The sequence below is a fragment of the Loxodonta africana genome, chromosome 12, assembly GCF_030014295.1.
Source record: "Loxodonta africana isolate mLoxAfr1 chromosome 12, mLoxAfr1.hap2, whole genome shotgun sequence".
Classification (NCBI taxonomy): domain Eukaryota; kingdom Metazoa; phylum Chordata; class Mammalia; order Proboscidea; family Elephantidae; genus Loxodonta; species Loxodonta africana.
Genome location: NC_087353.1, coordinates 49,212,548 through 49,239,205, shown reverse-complemented (window position 1 = coordinate 49,239,205; position 26,658 = coordinate 49,212,548). Strand labels below are relative to the sequence as shown.

At 40.4% G+C, this 26,658-nt stretch overlaps 1 protein-coding gene across 6 annotated transcripts in view; it reads right to left on the bottom strand.

The window, feature by feature from the left end:
* Positions 1-12,008: 12,008 nt before the first annotated feature.
* The window catches only part of TMOD2 (tropomodulin 2), an 84,991-nt gene continuing 70,341 nt past the window's right edge, over positions 12,009-26,658 (bottom strand). For 5 of the 6 annotated variants that reach the window (XM_010600073.3, XM_003420525.4, XM_010600074.3 and 2 more), the window contains 3 exons: positions 21,006-21,149; positions 15,073-15,217; positions 12,009-12,905 (listed from right to left, as the gene is read on the bottom strand). In XM_010600073.3, coding sequence (XP_010598375.2) covers positions 12,871-12,905; positions 15,073-15,217; positions 21,006-21,149 — 324 coding nt within the window. In that variant the 3' untranslated portion in view covers positions 12,009-12,870. The remainder of the gene's footprint in view (positions 12,906-15,072; positions 15,218-21,005; positions 21,150-26,658) is intronic. The other variant, XM_010600077.3, reaches the window with a different exon arrangement.

Genomic DNA, 26,658 nt, shown 5'->3' with positions numbered 1-26,658 from the left:
GCCTCCTCATGTTTCACCATCCACCTCGAATGCCTGTTCCTCACACAAACGTCCCTAAATGCCACCAGCTGGAATTAATTTTGCCTTTCCCCATATTTTCATACCACATTATACTTCTGTTGGAGGTGTACTGAATATACATTTCAGCAAAATTCCAAAGGGCTGGGAATTAAAATCACTGTTCAGCTCAAGCCAAGGTTAATGATAAACATCACTATCAAAGAATAAACTTCTGGAATACATAAATAAATCTGAAATTTTATCCAAAAATTTTAATTATTATTATAATAATATTATTAAGAATGTAATGCTAACATTGTAGCATTTAACATTGCAGTACAGGAGCAATGATTGCCCAGCACCGGCAGCCCTTGGATTCATACAGTCACTACAGAGAGTCACATTTCTGCTGATGTGAGCAGAGGAACAAGACCTCATTCTAAATGGAATTAATAACTAAAAATTAAATACAGGTTTTAAAGGCTATTTTCTTTAATTTTATAAATGCTAGGTACACCATATATTTCTACAAAGACCAGAGCTATGATGTGATACAATCTCTACTTATCATGTCTTGTATTATTTAAAATTTTATAAGTATTTATTGTCTCAAAAAGGATATAATATTTTTCCTTAATTATCTAGTTAATACACTATTTTGTATTAGCTGTCAATCTGCTTCTGTATTTATCTACTTAACAGCTCCTAATTGTTCTTAATTGGTTTTGAACATAAAACCTTTTATAATCAGCAATTATTATAACATTTTACTCATCCGATAATTAATATACATTTATACGTTGATAGGATTTCAACAAATAAATGAGATTTTTCACTCAGGTTACATCTATAATGTCTGCCTATATCTGAAAATGAATATTCATATAATAATAACAAATCTAAATGACATATTTTGTTCATAATCAGTGACACTATTGTCTTAGTTACCTAGTGCTACTATAACAGAAATACCACAAGTGGGTGGCTTTAACAAACAGAAATTTACTTTTTCACAGTTTAGAAGGCTAAAAGTCTGAATTCAGGGTGACGACTCTAGGGTAAGGCTTTCTCTGTCAGCTCTGGAGGAAGGTCCTTGACTCTTTGAGCTCCCGGTCCTAAGCAGTCTTCATTGGCATTTTTTTTCTCCCCCCACTCTTTGTCTCTTAATTGCTTGTTTAATCTCTTTTGTATTTTATGCCTCATTAACATAACAAAGACAACCGATTCCCACATGGGATTATAACCAGAGTTACAGAGGTTAGGATTTACAACACATATTTTTTTGGGACATAATTCAATCCATAACGACAGTTAATTAGATATGAGCCCTGGTGGTGCAGTGGTTAAGCATTAGGCTGCTAATCAAAAGGTCAGCAGTTCAAATCCACCAGCTGCTCCCTGGAAATTCTATAGGGCAGTTCTACTATGTCCTATAGGGTCACTAGGAATTGGAATCAACTCAACGGCAATGGATTTTTTAAGCTTTATGAACACAAAATCACCAATCATGCCAAAGTTCAAGGATGTTGAAAATGATATTGAAGTAGGGATTCCAAAAGCTGGTTCAAAGTCAAGGCCAAATACCAAGACTTTTTGTTTAATGTTGCTTAAGACAGAGTTAGCTTTCATTCAAGCACATTGTACTTCTTATTCACATTAAGCTTTTAGTCAACTAACGTGCCTAAGTCTCCTTCCACACAGATGACTCTTAAGTCATATTTTTCCCATTCTATCTTTTTGTAAATGATTTTTTGGGTTAAAAGTAGAATACTTTATTCTTACTTCTATTAAATTTTATCTATAGATACAGGCTTTTACTGCAGCTTTATCCAGATTTTTTTTTAATCTATCTGTCAAAGTACTCATTCTCCTTCCCAGTGTCCATCAGCTATAGATTCAATATTTTATCAGTATCCACATCCAAGTTACTGATAAACTGCTGATCAAGACATGTCAAGGGAAGAGCCCTGTGATAGCTACTAAGGTTCTTCTGATTGAAATGATTCTGTTAATCAGCACTTAATTACAATCAAGAGTCAAATAAGACTCCTTTTTCAGACAGTGGTGATGGTCGAACAACGTGATCAGCATAATTAATGCCACTGAATTATACACATGAAGAATGTTGAAAAGGCAAAAGCTTTGTTTCGTATATATTGACCACAAAAAAAAAAAAAAAAGACGACGATAATGATGACTCTGACATTTAACTATTTAGCTGCACCATTATGCAGCCCACATTTCTCAAGGACGTCATGAGGCTTTGTCCACTGTCTTCATGTAATCTGAATAGAGTGTCCTCTTTTGACTGCACTGTCATGATAATCCTATCACTCTAAGTGAATCTGTGCCGGATCTTAGAGATCAGTGCTTTACTTCTAAGTGCTTACAAACCACTAAAATGGATAACGCGCTTTTCTAAAATTTTGTGCAGGGTTGGTGTCATGGATTGAATTGTGTCGCCAAAAAATATGTGTATCAATTCGGCTACGCCATGATTCCCAGCATTGTTTGATTGCCTACCATTTTGACATCTGATGTGATTTTCCTATGTGTTGTAAATTCTACCTCTATGATGTTAGTGAGGTGGGATAGGCAGCAGTTATTGAGGTAGGACTCAATCTACAAGATTGGATTGTGTCTTGAACCAATCTCTTTTGAGATATAAAAGAGAGAAGTGAGCAGAGAGACAGAGGGACCTCATATCACCAAGAAAGCAGCTCTGGGTGCAGAGCACATGTCCTTTGGACCTGGGGTTCCTGTGTGGAGAAACTCCTAGTCCAGGGGAAGACTGATAACAGACAAAGACCTTCCTCCAGAGCTAACAGAGAAAGCCTTCCCCTGAAGCTGATGCCCTGAATTTGGACTTCTAGCCTACTAAACTGTGAGAGAATAAACTTCTGTTTGTTAAAGCCATCCGCTTGTGGTTTTTCTGTTACAGCAGCACTAGATGACTGAGACAGAATTTGATACCAAGAGTGGGGTACTGCTCTAACAGATACCTAAAATGTGGAAGCAGTTTTGAAACTGTGAATGGATAGAGGACTCAGAAGGAAGTGAACTGTTAACGCCAGAGAAGGTGTAGATGGTGAGAAACAGCAACAGAGGACCAGCAGCAGCAGAGGACCAGCAGCAGCAGAACCAGGAGACTAGTGTGAGACAGCGCTGGAGCCAACCCACAGAGTGAGAGAGCTGAGTGCCTTTCTGCGGGAGGCTTCCAGGTGGAGTGGGGTGCCTCTGGGTACTTATCGGTGGAGCTACAGAGCTTTGGAACACTTGCTCCAGCAGGGCAGATGTGGGCAGAGAGACCCAAGGGGCCAAGAGGCTAAGAAACCAGGAAGCAGAAGCTGAAGAGACAAAGAACACCAGAAGCCAAGCTACCTCAGTCTCAAAGGGTATGGCCACGACCTCTGGGGCTTCAAAGGGGGGAGCCACGGCCTCTGGTATTTCTAAGGGTGGAGTGCCACTCAAATGGATTGGGAGAATGGTGTGCCTAAAGCTGAGGGAGCAGAGTTACCGTCCCAGTGGGTCTGGAAGGCGGAGCTGAAGCCCAGGGCCCAGGTGCCTCCACTCAGAATCTGCAGAGTGTGGCTAATACCTAGAATCTAGGGGCCAGGGCCATTGTGTACATTATCTCAGAGAACAGAGGATTATTTTCAAAGCCTTGAGGGCTAATGTGATGTGTTCTGCTGACTTGCTTGGTGCCTGTTATCCCTTCTTTCCCTTCAGTTTCTCCCATTTGTAATGGAACTGCCTAGCTTGTACCTGTTCTGAGACTGTACCTTTGGAAGCAGATAACTTGTATTCTAGATTTCACAGATGAAGAATTTTTGGATTTTCGACTTGGAATTAAGACTTTTGCTATGATACGATGGGGTGAATGTTTTACATGTGGCAAGGACGTAAATTTTGGGGGGCCAAAGGGTAGAATGTGATGGATGGGATTGTGTCCCCCAAAAATATGTGTATCAATTTGACTAGGCCATGATTCCCAGTATTGTGTGATTGTCCACCATTTTGTCAACTGATGTGATTTTTCTGTGTTGTAAATCCTACCCCTATGATGTTAATGAGGTGGGATACGCAGCAGTTATGTTAATGAGGCAGGACTCTATCTACAAGATTGGATTGTGTCTTGAACCAATCTCTTTTGAGATATAAAAGACAGAAGTGAACAGAGAGACAGCAGGACCTCATACCACCAAGAAAGCAGTGCCAGGAGCAGAGTGTGCCCTTTGGACCCAGGGTCCGCATGCTGAGAAGCTCCTCGACCAAGGAAAGACTGACGAGAAGGACCTTCCTCCAGAGCTGACAGAGGGAGAAAGCCTTCCCCTGAAGGTGATGTCCTGAATTTGGACTTCTAGCCTACTAGACTGTGAGAGAATAAGCTTCTGTTTGTTAAAGCTATCCACTTGTGGTATTTCTGTTACAGCAGCACTAGATAACTAAGACAGTAAGTTCAGTGGTCTATAATTTGGAGAATCTACTCCCTGCACCACAACTTTTTAGTCAAGCACCTGCTTGATTTTCCTACATCATGTCCCGTCTTAGATTGGTTGGCCCCAAAGCACAGTCCAACCTAATTCAAACACACTTACACCCAGTTCCTACTCAGCTCCTGTGATGCATGGGACACTTGTTAGAGGCTGTGGGCATCTAATCATTTCTCCCTGACTGGCAGGACTGGGCAGTGGGTTGGTAGTCAGGGCAGGGCAGAGAGGGTGTGGGGCACCACTTCTTGTAGCCATAGGTAAAGGCTAAATTATCAAGGTGAGAGAGGATGGTCCATAACAGCGTCAAGTCTAACATACAATAGATCTAGAAGTCAAGGAATCACTCCAAAAGCCAGACAACCAAATCCAAAAGAAGTGCAGAGCAAGTACAAACAGGTGGAAACATCAGGGAAGTCATGAGGAGCTGTGATAAGTGAGAGGGTGTATCAGGAGTAACTCCTGAGTCAGTTCTATCTTGTTTATATTCAATTCTTGGAGTGATAGGGAAGGCCTGTCTGTCACAATGGAAATGAAAAAAAAAAAAAGAGTAAGATTCTATTCTATCCTATTTAAGTTCCTGGCATTGTCAGCATAAAATGGATAATTTTGCTGGCATTAATACCCATGGATATTTATTTAAGTTAGAATTTAGGATAATAGCTAAGTGCTCCTATGGAATATATGCCAGGCGCTGTTCTAAGTGTTTTACACATTCATCCTATTTTACAGATTAAGAAACTGAGATTAGGTCACTTCAATAAGCTCACACAACTAATAGAAGTGAGATTTGAAACCAGGCAAGTCTGATCCCAGAGTCCATACTAGTAACCCCTATGTATTACAACCCCATAGACAGAAAGAGAGAATCCTTTACACAAAATAATTACTATACTTCCTTGTCCAAGAGAAGGTGTGAAATAGCAGTTATAGAGATTAGACACAGGCCCTCCTTGCTTCTTAGCTGGACCCCATCATCAGTCTACAAAGTGATGAAATCCACTGAGCAGGGTGCAGAGTAAGTACAGTTCAGTAGGAGAGAGGAAAGCAGATGTTCCTGTTTACCCAGAGTCAAACCTTCATAATGTGATTTTATTATTTTTAAGTGTTCAGTATTACAAACTTCCAGAATGGCTTAACAAATCATTACAGTGTAAATCCAAAGTTAATATAAAAATTCAAGGTAAAATGCTTAACCTGTTTGAGTTATCTGAATTCCTGCTCCCATTTATCTAACAAATTCTTAACTGTTCAGCCAAGTGTGTGCATTTTTCTTTTGACAAGGAGCTCTCTTTTTCCCCTTTGGCTATTTCTGGTTGTCTATCTACTTCTATTCATCTTCCTTATGATAGGGTCACTTTATAGTTCATTTTTCAAATTTTCTGGTCTAATATAAGAACTTGATGCCAACCATTTATAAAACCAGTCTTTACTTTCATTTTAAAAAGAGTTTATTAATTTCCAATGTTCTTTATACCTGCATTTAGAAATTCCATTTCAGACACAAATGAATATATTATTTGAAAGCTAAATGATCTTTATTAATTAACAGTTCACATTTATTATTAGCTTCCTAACTCCAAAGGGTCAAAAATTGCACCTATTGGGCTATTTGGGACCTTATTAATTATCAGGGTAAAAGTATTTCATACTTCATACATTCTGCTTCATCACACATTTGCTTTCTGCACAATGTTCAACTTCACATTTAAAAGGCAAATTAGTGTTTAATTCCCAATGAATGTAATAAATTGTCCACCTTTGAAAAGTTTCAAAATGAAACATGCAACTATGTAGACTTTTCAGTAAGTGCTTAGCTAAATAAATGCTTCCAAGTTTAAACAGCTTCCAAAAGTATTATTTCCTTTGTTTTCTTCAAAACAATACAGGTACACATAAAGCCACACGTTACAGGCATCTGAACTAGTAAGATTACACATTACTGGCATGCAAGTATCTTACATTTTTTAAATGCAACTAAAATGCTTATTTGTTCTCTTCGAATAGACGAAACATAATTAAGGTAAAGGCTTAACTAAAATAGAAATATTCCATGCATATATGAGTGTTTTTTTTTTTTTTTCTCCAAAAACCAAAGTGGCAGAGATAAGAATTTTAGGTTACAATAATTTCTTTCTTAACTAGAGATCGTCACTGGCAATGTTTGGTACTAAAATAAAATTTCCCCAGAAAACACATTTTTCTATCCATTTCATTTCACCAAACAGCCAATTACTATTTACCCATATTTAGATTATCCATGGGAAATTTTTAATCCTGGTCCATGTTCCCTCAATTGTTCAAATTGGCTTCCTCCTCCTACCTAGTCAATATGTGCTCAGAAACACACACACACACTTCAGATACAAGCCTACAAAATCCGTGTTGCATTTACTGTGCTCAATTTCCTTTTTTGTGTTTCCTCTCCTTCCTCATCAATTCTAAGGAGAAAAAACTAGATATTTTAAAATACCCTTTCGGAAAAGGTGCTCATCAAGAACTACCCTGAAGAATTAGTCAAAACTGCTGAAGAGGTACAAATAACTATGAATGTTCAGATTTCTTCCTTGGAACAAAGCCATCTGGAGGGAAATGAAGTAGCAAAAGAGATATCCTTCACCCATGTTCAGAGGCAATAGAAACATTTTAGGATCACAGGATTGGAAAGTTTTGGAGGTGGAAGGGCTTCCTTGTTGTTGAGTCAATTCTAACTCATAGCGACCCTACAGAACAGAGTAGAAATGTCCCATAGGATTTCCTAGGTTGTAAATCTTTATAAAAGTAAATTACCAGGTCTTTTCTCCTAAGGAGCATGCTGGTGGGTTTGAACCACCGACCTTTTTGTTAGCAGCCAAACACTTGACCGTTGCACCACCAGGACTCCTAGAAGGGCCTTCCAAAAAACCAAACCAAACCTATTGCCATTGGGTCGATACCAACTCATAGAGGCCCTACAGGACGGAGTAGAACAGCCCATAGGGTTTCCAAGGCTGTAAATTTTTGAGAGCAGACTGTCATATCCTTCTCCTGAAGAGCAGTTTGTGGGTTCCAAATGCTAACCTTTCAGTTGGTACATATACATTATCAAATGTATTTATATATAACATGTATTATATATTACAAAATATTTATATATAACATGTACTAAAAGATAAAAGGAGGGCGTATCATTGTGCCAATGAGGATGAAAGAAAGTCCACTTACACGCTTTAAGTAGATGGGGGAGACTTGGTGCTTGGAGCAGTTAAATGATTTCTAGGCTTCTAATATTTATTTCCTAAGAGTCATCTTCCATACCAAAAAAAGAAAAACCAAACCCAGTGCTGTCGAGTCGATTCCGACTCATTGTGACCCTATAGGACAGGGTAGAACTGCCCTGCACAGTTTCCAAGGAGTGTCTGGCGGATTCGAACTGCCAACCCTTTGGTTAGCAGCCGTAGCACTTAACCACTATGCCACCAGGGTTTCCTCATCTTCCATATATGCTATGAAATGCAGTGGTTGATGACATAAGCCACAAACTCCAGAGAGTAATTTCATACTTAACCTGGGCCTGCAGGAACTCTTAAAAGGGCAAGGGAAGCGGGGCTGGGGACAGAATGCCTTTCTTCAATCAGTTGTCCAGATGTAGCCAAATACCCAGTAAGATATTTGGTGATACACACATACACACACTCATGAGATACTTATTTACATGCTGCCCTACAAAGATGAAAGGAAGGGAATTAATCATCTGATGAAACAGAACAGCTTCCATTTTACACACTTTAGGCAGATGGGAGATATAGTATTGGGCTAATTATATGATTTCCAGACTTTCAAAATTTACCGCCTAAAAATGATCTTCCACACATGCTGTGATAGATTTTGGTGATATGAGTTCACAAGTCCAGGTGAGTGACTTTACACATAACTTGGGCCTGCACAACTCTAAAAGGGAAAGAGAAGTGAGCCTGGGGAGAGTGTCTCCCTTCAATCAGTTGTCCACATGTTGCCAAATATCTCAATATAATATTTGGCAAAACACATAAATATAAAATTATTTTATATTCATTATGCCCCACCATGAGGATGGTAAGGGACTGAACACATACATTTATGATCATGAAAGAGCTTCCATATGTATATATATATACACGCACACTCTGGGCAGACGGGGACATGTGGTCCTGGGCTAATTAAATGATTTAGAGACTCCCAGAAAATTTATCTCCTGCTAGTTATCTTCAATGTGTGAATATTCATGGAAATATTACTTTTAAAACATGGGTAATGATAAGATAAACTGATTAGTAATAAATGTTTGATTTCACAGACTTGATTACTGGGACTCAACAATTTTTGCAAGCTAAAAACAATGCTACATTGCTTTAACACTATCAACAACTGTTTGTGCAGCAGAAATAGTCATGATTGAAATTCTGATTTTTTTTTTTCTTGTTTTCTGCCAGGATTTGTTAGCAACAGCTTTAACCTCAGTCCACAGTGCCATGGAGCTGCAGAGAACACTACAGAGACTCCAACATTCTTAAGGTGAAGGCAAGAAAGAAAGAAAGTGAGAAAAGGAAAAAGACTTACTTGGAGGGGCATGTCAGAGACTCAACACTTAGATAGGTCTGTACCAAATCTAATGGGTAGGAGGAAAGAGGCCCAAAAGAAATGTTCTTCTGTTTGGTAATATGGTAACTAAAACATAGGTACACACACACACACAAAGTTGTATACATTTCACCTAGTGGTACGCTGATGAATGTTTAATCACCAACAATCTAAAACAAAAATCAAACCCATTGCCATCCAGTCGATTCTGGCTCAGGGTAACCCCGAGGGTTACAGAGTAGTACTACTTCATAGGGTTTTCTTGGCTGCAATCTTTATGGAAACAGTTCTCCAGGTCTTTCTTCCATGGAACCACTGGGTGTATTCAAACCACCAATCTTTAGGATAGCAGCTGATTATAAACCACTTGCACTACCCAGATAGATGAGGGGAAAAAGTTCTGATGTGTGATGTCTGCTAATTTCCATGGTATAAATATTCTACCATGGCTAATTTCAACCTACCAACAAGAAGTTACTAAACATGGAGTTGGGAAGAAATGCACAGTAAGACAATTACATAGTGTTTCGACTATACAGACACAATAGGTGGAAATAATCTCAATAGTAAAATGCAATATTTTGAGTACTTATTACTTTTGTTTCTAATATCATTTATTTAATTGTAAATTTACATAATTTAATTTTTAATAACGGCTGTGTGGAGCCCTGGTGGATTGGCTGCTAACCAAAAGGTCGGCAGTTCGAATCCACCAGCCACTTCTTGGAAACCCTGTGGGATAGTTCTACCTTGTCCTATAGGGTCACTATGAGTGGAATCAACTTATGGCAACAGGGTTTTTTTGTTTTTTGGTGTTAACAGCTAGCTTGCAAGATTCTTGAAAATTTAACACTTGGCAAGCCTATATCAGTTTGCTCCAATACAACACACCCAAATGGGTAAGAAAAAAAAAAGAAGGGAAAATCAGGCTGAAGACCACTCAACAGCACTTACTATGATCATTAGGTAGAGAGGGAGATATACCAGTGAACTAATTCAAGAATTGTAGGCTTCCTAAAATGTCAGCATGTTCTGCTCATCGTTCCCTCAAAAAAACTTAAAAGGAGATGTTTCAAGAGATTTGAGAGACACAGATGTGGGTACTTACAATAGAGGTAAATATCTAATTTTACAAAGGTTATCCTGAGTTAGGATAGCCTCAGCATGAGGAAAACAAAAATCCTCACAACTGGACCAATGAACAACATCATGATAAATGGAGAAAAGACTGAAGTTGTCAAGGATTTCATTTTACTTGGATGCACAATCAACAGCCATGGAAGCAGGAGTCAAGAAATCAAAAGATGCATTGCATTGGGTAAATCTGCTGCAAACGACCTCTTTAAAGTTTTGAAAAGCAAAGATGTCACCTTGAAGACTAGGGTGCACCTGACCCAAGCCATGGTATTTTCAATTGCATCATATGCATGTGAAAGCTGGACAATGAACAAGGAAGACCGAAGAAGAATTGATGCCTTTGAATTGTGGTGTTGGCAAAGAATATTGAATATTGAATATACCATGGACTGCCAAAAGAATGAACAAACCTGTCTTAGAAGATGTACAACCAGAATGCTCCTTAGAAGCAAGGATGGCGAGACTGCATCTTACATACTTTGGACATGTTGTCAGGAGGGATCAGTCCCTGGAGAAGGACATCATGCTTGGCAGAGTACAAGGTCAGCGGAAAAGAGAAAGACCCTCAACGAGGTGGATTGACACAGTGGCTGCAACAATGAGCTCAAGCATGACAACGATTGTAATGATGGCTCAGGACCGGGCAGTGTTTCGTTCTGTTGTGCATAGGGTCGCTATGAGTCGGAACCAACTTGATGGCACCTAACAACAACAACAACAACGACAGCATCCTGAGTTAGAATCAACTCCATGGCAATTGGTTTGGTTTTTTTTTATCCCAAACAGAAGGAGCCCTGATAGCACAGTGGTTAAGTGCTCAGCTGCTAACTGAAAGGTCAGCGGTTTGAAACCACCAGCAGTTCCACAGGGGAAAGATGTGGCAGTCTGCTTCCCTACAGATTATAGCCTTGGAAACCCTATGGGGTAGTTCTATTCTGTCCAATAAAGTCACTATGAGTTGGAATCGACTCAATGGCAAAGGGTTTGGTGTTTAGGTTATTATCCCAAACAGAATCCATGTGCTTTATAAGCAAAATTATTTTTCCCATTAACTTGTTTTACGGCCAACTCAGGAACACTCAGTTACTAAGCATATTCTGGATTGGGCCCACCTTCTGCGGGTCAGCGATTTCTTTAGCTCAAGGGTTCACCAGCATGAAGGATGTCATCTTTACCAAACCAAACCAAACCTGTAGCCATTGAGTTGATTCCAACTCATAGCAACCCTATAGGACAGAGTAGAAGTGCCCCATAGGGTTTCTAAGGAGTTAGTGGATTCGAACTGCTGACATTTTAGTTAACCACTGTGTGACCAGGGCCCCATGTCATCTTTACAAGACTCATAATTACAGAGAAAAGAAGAAAAAAGAGAATGGGTAGGAAGGAAAGAAGGGAAGAAGGGAGGGGGAGATGCCCAAGACTGTCTGAATCCCACCAATTACAGCCTTAGGCACTGACAGTTACCAGGCAAGTGAGCTCGAGGGCCAAAGGCTACAGTCCACGTATTCCTATCACGTGGTGTTGCACCGCTAGATTAAAAGATGAATGGACACTAAATTGCAATCTCCTCAGTTGGACTTTCCCAGGCCTTGTCCTCAAGATGACAAACTTCTGAATAAGTGACTTGCTAATGTCTGGCTGGATCATGCTATAAGGACAAAACACCTGTATAATTACCCTGGATGTTCACATTTCATCCTGTGATCTTGTTATGCTGTAGATAAAGCAACAATTGCTTATAAAATCTTCCAAAGTAATGCAATCATGAGTGTCAGATGAAGGTGCAATTATAATTATTTATTTAAGAATGTCCTGTTTCTAAAGCCTCCTTCTTGTTTAACTTTAAACATTTTTCTATCATGTCTAGAAAACTTTAAAACAGCATTGTAAATAGTTACCCACTAGAGTCATATTAAAGATCTAATTTATATTGAATAGTCAGTAAAGGTATATCTGGTAATTCATTCTGCTACCTGTGACTCTGGCTTGAAGCAATATCGGTGGGTTAACACATATTCTATATTTATTTGCTAATGCTGTGTTAAAGTGTCCTAATGCTGTTTTGTGTTTATGAAGATGACACTACTGATCTTCAATTAGTGGGGCATGTGCATTTAGCAATCTTTCTGGAACTAAGGGAGAATTTGTGGAAGTTGGTTACATTTTCTCACTCAGTGAAAAGACTGGCAATGCTAACTTCTCACATTGTACTTCTGACGCACCTAGCCTAACTCAAAGCTAGCATGTAAACAGAGATAGGCTGCTTTTGTAATCACAGTTAAAAACACATTTCATATACTAAGTTTTCAGTGATTAAAAAAGAGCTCATGTAATAAAGCAAGACAACCTGATAAGAAAGTGGCTAAAATCATTTCCAATTGTTGTTGCTCACTAAGCTCTGTATGAGCCTACTTGTGCAAGCTGCCAGAGGTGCCCACAATCAGATTAAACAATGGTGTATATTAAAAATCCAAGATAAATAAGTAGTGCTAAAAAAGAAAAACAATTAAATTATTAGCTGTGTGGTTAACGGAAATGAACAACCTTTAATGAAATGGTCCCTAAGGGCAAGGAGAAGAGTGTTTGTCTCTAAATGGCCATGCAACAGCTGCCGTGGTGACACTTTGCCTCTTCTTGTGGAAGTTTACCTCTGGTCTCCTTCAACTCGCTTCTTACGAACTAGATAAGAAAGAAATAAAGGTTGTTTAAAAAAAAAACGTAAAGGGATATTCCTTTAATTAATCACACAAAATGGCAATCCCACCTACTTGAGGATACAGTGATCTTAAATTTCAGTACTCAACTACCCATGGCAATAAATGGAAATGATAAAATACTGTAAACTAGTGTCTGGTGTAATTTACATTTTTTGGAATACATTTCAATGAAGATATGTCTGATAGTTGGGAACTTGCATTAGAACTTTCCAATTTTCCTGGAGTCGAAGGTCCGGAATAAAACCATTAAACAGTAACTGAAATTTCAGTTATTTTCCTGGTGATTTATCTACAGCAGGTCTTCCTCTCAGCTTCTTTGCAACTCAGTCACCAACTGGCTTTAACTCCCTTGGTTGATACAATCACAATTTAGTTAATTCAGATTACAGTTTGAAAATAAGGAAGAGTTGCAAAAAAAGTTCAAAGTTTCTAAACATATTTTAAATAAAACCTTCTTAGTGTCAATCTCCAAGGAAGTCAAAGCTCAGATAACTAGCAAACTCAGAGATTACCCTACAGGGCAGACTAAAACTGCTTCATAGGGTTTCAATGAGCAGTTGGTGGATTTGAACTCCTGACCTTTTGGTAGCTCTTAACCACTGTGCCACCAGGGCTCCAAACTTAGAGATTAAGGTTCCCTTGGAAACCCTGGTGCCATAGTGGTTAAGTGCTACGGCTGCTAACCAAAAGGTTGGCAGTTTGAATCTACCAGGCACTCCTTGGAAACTGTATGGGGCAGTTCTACTCTGTCCTATAGGGTTGCTATGAGTCGGAATCGACTCGACGGCAGTGGGTTTGGGTATCAAAGAAATTGTCCAAACAGAACCTTTTGAGTTTCCCAGTTTCTGCAGCCCTCTTCTTCCCCCTTTAAGCTCCTTCAGGTCTCTAGGAAGAAGGCTACACTAACCTTCCTGGATCTGGCAAAAAGGTGCCTTGGTTCTGTGGTCCTGCCCTAACTCTCTGCTTTTAATTGTCTAGCCTGCTCCTGCCTGAGCTGCAGGAAATTAGACAAAAGCTGTGGCCTGCAGCTGCCCATCTTGGGCTCTTGTTTTGGCAGTTTCCTTAGGTCTTCATATGCTCAAGTGTGGATCCATTGTGCCTTTCCTAGGCACCTTCTGACTCCTGTCTCCACCCTTGCCCAAAGCCCTATTTGCTGGGATCCTTCTGGTTTCACCCTCTGTTCCTCGCAGGTCAGCACTGCCAGTCCCTGTGCTGCCGCACAGCACACCTTGGCTTAGTGTGTCTGGGCAGGGGACTGGACACAAGCCTTTGCCTTTGTCCACCCTCTCTGGTTCTACCCCCAGCTTCTATCTTGTCCCTTATTTGAATCCTTCTCATGGCTGACACTATACTTGGTGGAATGCCTTGGCCTGCTCTTGCCAGTTCCTCTGTCCAAGGTCTGGCATTGTCCCTGAACCTCAAACTGAGGACTGAGGCCTGCTGTTGGCTGACTGCTTGCCAAGCAGGCTGTCTGCTCCTGGATTTCCTTTTGCCATGCTGCTCTAGGGGGCTGGGATGTTCCCAGACCAAGCCTTTCCAATCTGCCTCATTCTGCTGTGCTGTGGTTGACCAGTACATGCTCCACCTCAATCAAACAGATGAAACACCACAGATCCACAGCAAGAAGTGGGCAGCAGGAAAAATTAAAGTGGGGATAACTAAAGAAGCTTTGCAGCTACTCCTAAGTTTAACCTTCATAAGGTAGCTTCATTTATCTCATACGTAAGTTACCAAAATATCAGATGGCATGCCCATACTTAATCATAAGTACAAAAACACACTCAGAAGTCAAACATAAGTGAACTGGGCTCCATATCTCTACTTCTATCTTCTGGTGCAGAGAGTGATTATATACAAGAAGTAAGTAAAGGAGAAGGAAATACACAAAGGAAATCAAGCAAAATCAAAGGCTGTCAGGAAAAAAGAACAAACGGTTCTTTTTTGAGAGGATGCAGGATGCAACTTCACACCATGAGTACCATGAGGGTGCCCATGACCATGTAATAATGCACCTTTGATGAAGGGCCAAGTGAGACCAAAGGTCAGTGCGATGGTATGTTAAACATTTTGTGTGAAATGGTTATCACATTCTTCTAACTGCTAACAGCACACAATTATGGCTATATTACCCAGGTCATTATTCTTTGTGATGGCAGCTGCCACCCTTGTTCGTGGCCCTTGCTTGGTAAACTGGTATCCAAACTTGAGGATCCTTGAATTCTCCTCGAGCATCTGGGCAATTTCCATTTCTACAGCCGTTCCCAACTGCTGTCTCTGGTTTGTGGACACAGACACATACACGGGATAACCAAGAAGGAAGAGGAAAGAGTTACTTGCATGGGAAAGATACATGCTCCATAGATATATCCCAACTCCCTCAGGGACCAAATTACTGGGCTGAGGGCTGTGGGGACCATGGTCTCAGGGAACATCTAGCTCAATTGGCACAACATACAAATTAAATGTTTTACATTCTGCTTCGGTGAGTAGCCTCTGGGGTCTTAAAAGCTTGTAAGTGGTCATCTAAGATGGTCTCACCCGTATAGAGCAAGGGAGAATGAAGAAAACCAAAGACACAAGGGAAAGATTAATCCAAATGACTAATGGACCATAAATACCACAGCCTCCACCAGACTGAGTCCAGCACAACTAGACGGTGCCCCGCTACCACCACTGACTTGCTCTGACAGGGATCACAATAGAGGGTGCCAAATTCTAACTCACACACACACACACACAAAAATGACTAGACTTAATGGTCTGGCAGAGACTGGAGAAGCCCCCAGAGTATGGTCCCTGGAAACCCTATAGCTCAGTGATTAAGTCACTACTGAGATTCACCCTTCAGCCAAAGATTAGACAGGCCCATAAAGCAAAATGAGCCTAAATGGGCACACCAGCCCAGGGAAAAGGATGAGAAGGCAGGAAGTGACAGGAAAGCTGGTAATAAGGAACCCAAGGTCAAGAAGGGGAGTATTGACATGTCACAGGGTTGGCAACCAATGTCACAAAACAATATGTTTGCTCTGTAAAACTTTATCTAAAGTACAATAAAAAAATAAAGGGGGCTATTAGGCAACAGAAAAATCTCTTAAGTTTTAAAATTTGGTAGGAGGAGGTTTTTTTTGTTTTTTTAAGTTGAGACAGAATAACAAAAACAAAGAGTGGAATTTTTTTTTTAATGGGGAGATGTAAATATAGAAATTTAAAATTAAAGGGACGTGGTATATTTTTCACAATGTATTCATTTTTTTTTTTAATTAAAAGTACAGGCTTGTTTAGAAAAAGCAAACAAAAAAAGTATGTAAAACATAAAAGACCCCCTTTGCCATTCACGAACACTCCCACTCTCCATAGAGAAAGCCAGTTTGGCATGTAGCATTTAGTCTTCTAAACGTTTTGTATGCACTCATATATCTGTACAATCACATGTACATCTATGCTTTTTTCACATAAGTAGATTATACTAGAATGTTCTGAAACATTTTTTTTATTTTTCACTTAATGTTATATTAAGGGTATCTTTTCATGTTGGTAAATACATCTTTTCCTCATCCTTCCAAACAGCTGCACATCATTCTATTGTAGTGCTGTATCATAATTTATTTAGCTGGCCCCTACTGATTTGTGTTACATTGCTTTCCATTTTCCATTACTTCAAACAATGCTGCAGTGAACTTCCCTTGCACACACAGTATATCCTTGGGCATTTCTGCAAGTGTGCCTACAGGGCAAATTATAGCCAGTCCAAGGACAAGCATATTTCAAATTTGGATACATTACTGAATTCCCCTCAGAGATTGTGACACTTTGTCCTCCTCCCAACAGTGTATGACAGTTACAGTTTTCCCTGCGCTAGACGACATGGGCCATTAATAATCTTATTAATCTCTGTCAACCTAAAAGGTGAAAAATGTATTCACTTGTATTTAATTGCTTTAATTTGTATTTCTCAAATTATGAATAAGAACAATTAATTTTCTTCTGCTTAAGGCCATCTTTTTTTTGGAAATAATTGGTCAACATCATCTGTCCATTTTTCTACCAGCTTATGATTCCTATGTTTTAATTTATTATTATTAATTTGTAATTTCTTACATATAAGGAAATTAGCCCTTTGTCAAATATGCTGAAAATATTTTTCTTAAGTTTGCTTTTTGACTACCATAGACTTTTTTTTTTCATTTTTATATGGTCAAATGCATCATCTCCTAGACTTTGTCTAATATAGGAGCCTCTCTGCTCCTCCTGCTCTCTTCTATTTGTTTTATGATTTTACATATATTAACATTTAAATCTTCATTTCATCTGGAATGAGCTTTCGTATAAGAAGATACTCGACTTTATTTTGTTCAGAAATGCTTAGTAAGTTCTTCCCTCACTGATTTGAAATACCACCTCAGTGCAAAACCGTCAAGTACATGCGGGTTTGTTTCTAGACTACACTCTATTGCTCTTTCAGTCTATTTTTGTGCCAGCACTATGCAATTTTTACTACTTCATGTTAAAAAAAAAAAAAACATATCTTTTAAATTTGGAAAATTTTAGTAATGAGTAGATGAAGGAGAAAAGGAACTTCTGTCCCAGGTACAAATTCTAAGGGTTAACTCTTTGCTCCTCTTTCTTTTAACCCAGCAACCTGTCAAACAAGTCTCTCCCCAAGGGATTAACAAAATGTGATAGTTCCAATCAGACAATACCAATTTTGGGTATCCACCGTGTGAAGATTAGTGTTCTAAGCAATGTGGGCATATGGGAGGGTGAGACAGCAAAACAAGGAAGAGATACTGACCTCAGAGTTTCACGGGCAGCTTTAGCACAGGACACACTTCAGAACTGTGGGACGCTTCCGGACAGAACCTGAGCTAAGACTGGGGGCAGCTGAGCTATTACATCTTGTGCCCCTGGGGTGGGCCAAGGTGGTGCCATCCAAGAAAAGAAGGGGCTCATGGAGGTTATAAGGGACAACATAAAAACCCCTTTACTTCTCCTCACAAATCTCAAGTGTTTGGAATCCTGGACTTGGGTGATTTGCTGGTTAATGTTACATTTTCGAGCGTTAATGAAATGATCGAAAGTTACTCCAACATCTATATTCCCAAATTTCTGAGTCCCATCTCTCTAAGCAGCTGGCTGTTTTCTCCGTAGTTGAAATTTTGGTCAGCATTATTACATTTGCTTTGTTTTGCGATTAAAGGCAAATTCACATTCACACTTCTCTTTGATTTGAATATGCTATTTATATAGACATCAACTGTAATATTTTAAGGAGCTTTCACTGCTTTTGTAATGAATCTTTGATAACATTTTGGCAACGCAGTAAAATAAAAACAAAACCTCTCCTTTATAATGGTAACTCCATAAACCATTCATATAATCTAGTATAGAAAAATAAGATACATAATACTAGAATGATAGTTTTTATTTTTGTTTTCTTTGGGGGAGGATGGCATACTAATGGAGATATAATGAACCTAGGAGCTTAAGCAAATCACATTGGGTGGGAGGCTTATAGAAGCTGATAAAGTAATATAACATAGGACATGTCTCTTTTGCTGACTTTTTTTGATTTGAAGCCTTTTGTGTTGCATAAACCCAGCACAACAAATGGGCACCACAATTTCTTATGATTGGGATATACCTTTTTTTATTTTCAGTCACTAAATACAAAAATTAAATAAACTCAGAAACAAATGTTTAAAGCATACATTTCTTAAAATGGTCTTCCTTTTTTTTTTTTTTTAAGTGATCACTTTTCCCTATTCCAATTTACTCAGCGGTTACCCATCGTTTTATTATGCTTCACACAGACTCTTCTCACAGAGACGCCTAACTCAGTTATCACACACTGACCTGGAGCCTGGTGCAGCAGCCAGCCCCAGCACTGGGCTCTCGCCAGGTCTTCACTTTGGTGCAGCTGCCCACTGCCGTGATGCTAAATTGGTCTCGGCTACAGGCCCTGCCAGAGGCACTGACTAGGTTACTTCAAACCCTTTATAATACAAATGAGGAAACTGAGGGCTACTTCTAACAGTCTATGAGTCAATGGACAAAATCTGGGTGGAGGACAAGTTTTTGATCAATTTCCTCATTTTTGGAGTAAAGCAAAGATTTTTTCCAGTTGCTCTAGAAAGTCTTAATCCTCCTTGTCATAAGTAAAGTCATTTCAGAGACTCACTGGGGGACAAAAGCTGAAAAATGACACAAATACATTCCTAGACACTGAGGAGGCATGTTGGGTAGATGACTCAGAGGAGATTTAAGAGACAAGTTCAGACTTCATATTTCAGGGTCTTCCTATGCATTAAAAGAACTGGTCTCTTCTAAATTTTTAGGACTCCAGCTCATTCAGTAGGTGTAGGGTTGGTTAACAGATATAGCAAATAAAAATACTATGAAAGTAACCCAGTTAAGTTTGAATTTTAGATACATAAATAATTTTTAGTATAAGTATATCCCAAATATTGCATGGGGCATACTTATATTAAAAAAATTCATTGTTTATGTAAAATTCAATTGTAACTGTCTTTTATCTGGCAACCCTAATTATATGGCAACTTATAGGAAATTAGGAACAGAGTATCATGGACATTTTTCAGATATGGGGTTTCAAACTGGCCTAAACCAATGCAAAAAGGTAAATATACTTTGTACCAGGTATTCATTTCCATCTGTGACCCCTCTGCAAATATTTACTGAGTCGACTTAACTTCTTCCCTGTTGATCTATCAGTAAGGATCCCTGAGCTACGGCTTCTTTTCACTCCACATTTCCCTCTGCTTGTTGTTCTGTTCTCCCACACCCTGATGTCTCTTTCTTAGTTTACTAGTTTCTTTCAGTGCCACCACCAGGGCCAGGATCCCAGGGTGCATGGCCTTGGGCATCCCCTGAGCGTATACTGCCACTGGAGCACTGCCCTCCACACCTCTGCATGTGGGAAACTGTTTTGGTGAAACATCCCTTCTGGGGAGGGGTGAGAAGGAAGGAGGGCCTGTCTCCTGTGGGGTTTCCCTGAATGAGCCCCAGAAGCAGTCCAGGGGCTCTAGAGGGCCTACACTGAAACTGCCCACCTTGCCCTGGTCCCCAAGGATGATAGCAGCCCACCCATGGGAATTGTTGGGGATCTCTGTCCTGGGTGGGGCCCTGGGGCTTTATCAGATCTTAGAGAGTCTGGATCAGGCATACATGGATACTCTGAACAGTCATTCCCCCACTCTTCCTTCCACCACCCCACAGGGATGTACAAGCCTCCTTGTTCTCTCTTCTTTCTAGTCCATCCAGGGCCCTTTCTCCCCACTTCACAGTGTCTACACCCCTCAGACCCAGCCACAGATACTTCCCCATAACCAAAGGAGCGGGGCAAGCATCACAGCTGATAAGAGTGTGGCTGTCTTTGGGCAGGAGCTGGCTGAGCCGTGGAGCACTGCAGGTTGGTGCCAGGGAATGGTGGCTCTAGGGACAAGCAGCTTGCTTTGGCTGTTGGTTGGGAATCTGAGAAGTGCTGGAACAGAGTCAAGATTCAGACCATACTATGGGAGAGGCCTGCTGCCCTAAGCCAGACATCTAGACCCCTGATTCCTTTAAAGAGACTCCCTGTTGGCAGCACCAGACTGCAGGAGCCCAGGTTTGCTTCCGGCTTTCGCAGCCTCCAACAGGGATAAGGAGTCTGAGTCTCTAGTCAGGCCGCCTGCTTTTTCCTTCTGGCCATGGTCCCAACAAGAGGCAAGAACAAAGCTGAGATGGGACAGGGCTGAGGGTTACTCTAAGAAGTAAGGACGATGATGGCTGGACAGAGCAGTGTCAGCACCTCCACCACCACCTTTCATTCCCTGCAGCCTGTCTGGCCTGGGGCTGGGGTCATGGCAGGCTCTTTATTCCTCAGGCTGCCCTACTGCGCCATGTTAAATTATTAGCAGGCTCTCCCACACACCCCCTACAGGCCTGAGAAGTTATAACTCACAGAAAAGCCAAGACATCCAATAGAGTCACAGAGCTTTGTCTTCTAACTCAAGATGCGTGGCATCACAACCCCCGAGAGGTGGCTTTGCCCACCCTCCCTTACCTGATTGTCAATCTTGATCTCTGTCAGGGTGTCATTTTCTCTCAGGGCCTCCACTAGGGCCAGGATCCCAGTGCCAGTGATAAAATTAGATTCTATGTTGAGACTTTTCAAGCTCTTGTTTACTTTCAGCATATCTGCAAAAGCCTTATTATGTAAAAAGAAATAAGAGTTTCTGAAAATTTCTTTACAAAATTCTCTGCCCCAAAAATAAGTACAGGTATTTTTTGTAGTTTCTGAATAAAGAAAACCTTAGTGAAGATCATATTTTCACTTCTAAGTAATAAAGAGAATAATTTAAATCTGAAATAAAAATAGTCTAGCAGTCCCAGGCTTACGAATTTCTCATAACTGCAAAAGAAAATATTGACGAAGAATAGCCAACTTCTGATTTTGTTAAATAACGACATTTAAAATACCCATTACCACCTGTTACCTTTTTTAAGAAAAGGCATTTAAGGAAAAAGTAGAAAATACATAAACTTAAATTAACATTTTTTTTGTTTTACTGTGAATGGATAAAAATCTTTACCATCAATTAGCATTTGGGCACTATAGGTTTAGTCATGTCATTTCAGGTCCTCTATAAACCATAATTCCTCAAAGATAACTTTTGGAACAAAACCACAACTCAGAGTGGCAAACCCCCTGGAGGTGGCCAGTTCAAGACTGGAGACTGCACACATGCCTTGCCTGCTTCCCCTCACCCCCAGTTTCCCACTATAATGAAGAAAATACATAATTTTTAAAAGACAGAACTCTAACAGTGCAAGAAAAAAGACTATTATCTTGAGGAGTTGCTGAAAAGTAGAAAACAGAAAGATTTTGGTGGAGAAATTAACACAAAGAAAGTCACTTGCTGAGATGCCAGTGCTAAGTCCTGTTTAGGGCATGTCATTAAATCACTGCCTTAGGAACAGGTGGAATAACTTGCACAGATGGAGAGCACAGCACTTCTCCCTGTAGCTTCCCCTAAAACGAGCAACTGTAGACAGAACTATGGTGAAAAATCTCCCTGGAAGAGCCTCGAGTGTGGGTGCTAGGACCTGAGAGAGAAGCAATGCAGAAACTGAAGTATCTCCAGACCTTCACACCAGATGCATCAAAACCAGTTGCTGCTGAGTTGACTCCTATACATGGAGACCCCAGGTGTGTCAGAGTAGAACTGTGCTCCATAGGGTTCTCAATGGTTGACTTTTCAGAAGTGGACTGCCAGGCCTTTCTTCTGAGATGCCTCTGGGTAGGCTGGAACCTCCAAACTTTCAGTTAGCAGCCAAGTGCGTTAATCAGTGGCACCAACCAGGGACTCCAAGTTCGTTGCCATCAAGTTGATTTTGATTCATGAAGACCCCATGTGTGTCACAGTAGAACTGTGTTCCATAGAGATCACCATTGGATACAGTGGGGGAGAAAAGAAGGCAAAAGGCAGCTTTGCCTAGGAATAAAATATATGGAAATGTACCACCGCCAGAATGAAGCTCTCCTATTGTGGGGGACTCCCATGCTGCCTACCAGCTCCTCATACACATGCTATAGAGAAAGCTGCCTGTCAATTCACCTGTCTGCTAACAAAAGCATTCATCTACCCATTCACTCATTCATTCTAAAAAACATTCTTATTGAGCCTGTCTTGTATGCCAGCAGTAAAGAAGGAAACAAAAATCCTTATCCTCAGGGAGCATATATTCTAGCAGAGTCAACACATTAATAATAAATAAAACATAGCCTGTCAGATGGTGACAAATGGGAAAAACAAAAAGAGTTCTCTTTTAAAGGAGGGGTCTATTGGTGAAATAGACCTACCCAACTGCAAAGGAAATGATGGTGGTTTACACAAACCAACATTGTCCTTGACAACATCTAGCCTCCTTTAACTTCTCAAGGGTCGGGGGAAGATCAAGACCGGCAGCCCAGGGCTGATCCCTCTGAGGTAGAGGTCAGACATGCCTCCTCCCCCCAACCTTTTAAGCAATTCTGACACCAACCATCCCTCCCACAGCACTCTCTACTCCTCTGCTGAGTTTGAAAATTTACTGCAGTGGCCACACAGAACTCACAGACCATACTCACAGTTATGGGGTTTATTAGGGAAGTAATAGGTTACAATTCCAGATCAGGAAGAATTCAGGATACAGTTCTTCCATCAGGACAGCCGAGCCTGCAGGCAGGACTCTCTCTGGCCCTCAGCCTCTCAGTCTCTCAGCCCGGCCTCTGCCCTGCACGAGCAAGTGTTACAAAGCTCTTTAGCTTTGCCAGTAAGTGTCCAGAGTCATCCTACTCTACCAGGAAGCCTTAGCCTGAAGGCACTCAGCAGTCTTGCTCCCTGGGTTGGCAAGCCTAGCTCCGCCAAGTGCTTGGAGGCATCCCACTCTACCAGCAAACCTTCTGCCCAAAGGCACTCATCTCTCTTGTTCCATGGGCTGGCTGGGAAGCCCACTGCACCACCCTGCTGGTCTCCTGGTTCTGCTGCCTCTGCTGCAGCCATTTCTCTGCTGTGGCTTCTCCCTGTCTCTCACTGTCTCTGGTGTTACAGCTGTGTGTCTCTGGGGTCTAGGAGGCTCTCAGCACAGGGATCCTGGGTCCAAAGGACATGCTTCGCTCACGGTTCTTCTTTTTTGGTGGTAGTGAGGTCCCCCTCTGCTCTGGGATTGGCTCTCTTATAAGCCTAGTGGAATGACAAACTAGCCAATCCTGTTGTTAGGGTTCCATACACCTTATTTGCACCCCCCCCCACAAGGTTCCATGCATCTTATTTACATTAGCAGCAAATAAGATGCATGGAACCCTGGTGAGGGGTGTGACCATACAAGTTGTGTAATCCCCTTGATGGGCCACAAGCACCTTATTTGCATAGTCCCACCCCATCATTGTGTGGGAGTCACAAAGACTACGGTGAGAAGGGTCATATTAAGAAATTCACTACGTCACAAGCCTCCATTCACAAATACAAATGGCCAACCAAGAATTGCCAGGCTTATTAGGAAAACCAACATCATGAACGAGACTAGCCAAGCTGAGCATACAGAACAACTTGCCCTAGAAGGAACAGAGACTGTCCAGGGGAAAGAAATATGTGTAAAAATTCTAATTATTATTCCCAACAAAAAAAAGAAAAGGCATTTCTTTTTATATCCATAAAATATTTTTGGATCTATTGTTGTGTATGCATAATAGCTACATAAAAAAAGAGGAATAATAATAAGAAAGAGCTCTTGAATATTAAAACACCACACTGAATTAAAAACACACACACAACAAGTAATAGACATACGGAATTATAAAACCAGATGGCTGAAGAACAAGCTGGTGACCTAGACGACAAGGTTGAGGGTATTTCTAAGAACGTAGACTAAAAAGACAAAGAAATAGAAAGTATGAAAGATATGCTTAGAGATATGGAGGAAAGATACACAGGTTTAACATTCATCTAATAGGTATTCCAGAAAGAAGAGAGAGGAGACAACAAAAGTGAAGAAATGATCAAATAATTAATAGCGGAAATTCTTCTGGAGCTGAAGAAAGTTACAAGTTTTATCTGAAAGAAACCACTGAATGCTCAACAGAATGAATAAAAAAGATTCATAAGTAAATACATACACATGAAATTTCAGAACTTCAAGGGAAAAGAGTGTTCTAAAAATTTCTAGCAAGAAAAATAATGTACCTACAAAAGAACAAAAATCTGATGGCATTAGTTACTAGATTGTGAGGTCCATGAGAACAGAGATTTATATATTTATAAAATCATGTAACTGTAAATGCTGGCAACAGGTTTTTAATTATTTAGAATCAACCTATATACAAGATGAATATATAAAGCTCAAATGTGAAAATACCGGAATAAATACAATTGGGAGGTAGAATAGGAAGGAGGGATAGAAGGCAGAGTGAGTACAAAACTGTCCTCATCTTTTATTTAAAAAAAAAGACAAGGGCAGTTTTATACTCACCCCTGGTGGCACAGTGGGTAAAAGCTCAGCTGGTAACCAAAAGTTCAGCAGTTTGAATCTACCAGCTGCTCCTTGGAAACCCTATGGGGCAGTTTGATTCTGTCCTGTGGGGTCGCTATGAGTCGGAATCAACTTGACGGCAACATGTTTGTGGGTTTTTTTATCTTTTATAATGGGCAGTCAAAAATGATCTAAGATGATAAATTGGAAAAAAAAATGTATAAGAGTAATTTCCACCCTGGCTTTGTACTAGAATGACCTGGGGGGAGGTTTAAAAAATATACCAATGCTGCTCCCCGCCCCCCAGACAAATCAAACTCTCTGAGGCTGTGGCCTGGACATCTGCAGTTTTAAACTGTCTCCAGGTGACTTATGTGCAGTCAGGACTAACAGCCAATTTAATTAAAGTCATAAAGACAACAATTAGAAAAATGAAAAACAAACTGCTCCCAGTGACCCCTTCCAGGAAGCAGAGCCAAGAACTTCTAAACTATTTTAGTTGTTGTTATAGAGGAAATGACGGAGGAGGGAGGAGAAGGAATTCAACATGGGGCTAGAACAGGGTTTGTCAACTCAGCGCTGTCGACATTTTGGGCCAGCTAACTCTTTGTTGTGGGAGCAGCAGCATTCTTGGCCTCTACCCACTGGTAGCAACAACCAAAAATGTCTCCAGACATTGCCAACCATCCCCAGCGTGGAGGAGACGGCAAAATTGCCACCAGTTGAGAATCACTGGAATAGAAGAATAATCCTGTGTATTAGTCAGGCAATTGCCAATCAAGCTCAGCACTTGGACTGAAATTAGTGTATGCCAAGTAAATTAAAGTGTATTTATTCAGTGCTGGGTCTTTAATTAAAATAAAATGTACATATTTTAATTACAACACCAGAGAGGAATGCATCAGGCCTTTCCTTATGGACGCTCCAACCTTTGGGTCTTACTTTCATTATTAGAATAAGACGTCAGAGCAATTACCAAACCTGTTGCCGTCAAGTCGATTCTGACTCATAGTGGCACTGTAGGACAGGGTAGAACTACCCCATAGAGTTTTTAAGGAGGCCCTGGTGGATTCGAACTGCCAACCTTTTGGTTAGCAGCTGTTGCTCTTAACCACTACACCACCGTCAGAGCAGTTAGGCCCTCACAAAAAAATCGCAGGACCTATTGGCAAGTAGCCAGGATCCTCCCAATTTCTCTTAAACTGGAGGAAATCTCTTATCCTGAACAAAAGAGGGGAAACCCAGCCAAATGTCAGCCCCTGGGCTGTAGACCTAAGTTTACTTTAGTTCAGCAAATATTTGAGCATCTATTCCATGTGCTGGGGATACTAACGTGAGTTAAACAAAGGCCTGCTGTTAGTTGTCATTGAGTCAATTATGAGATTTCTTAAATGTTATATAAATAGAGTAGAAACACATTTTTAAAAAGGTTTGCTTTACGCACTTTACAGAATTACATGAAAATACTCAGTAACCTCCTAAACCTAGCGTCTCCATGGTAGCCACTAGCCACAGGTGGCAGCAGGTTTTTATGGAGCCCCTGAAAAGTAGCTAGTCTGAACTGAGATGTTCTGTAAATGTAAAACACACACTGGATTTCAAAGACTTAGTATGAAAAGAAGAATTTAAAATGTCTCAATAATTTTTTTATAATGGTTATATTCTGAAACAATAATATTTTGGATATACTGGCTTAAATAAAATAT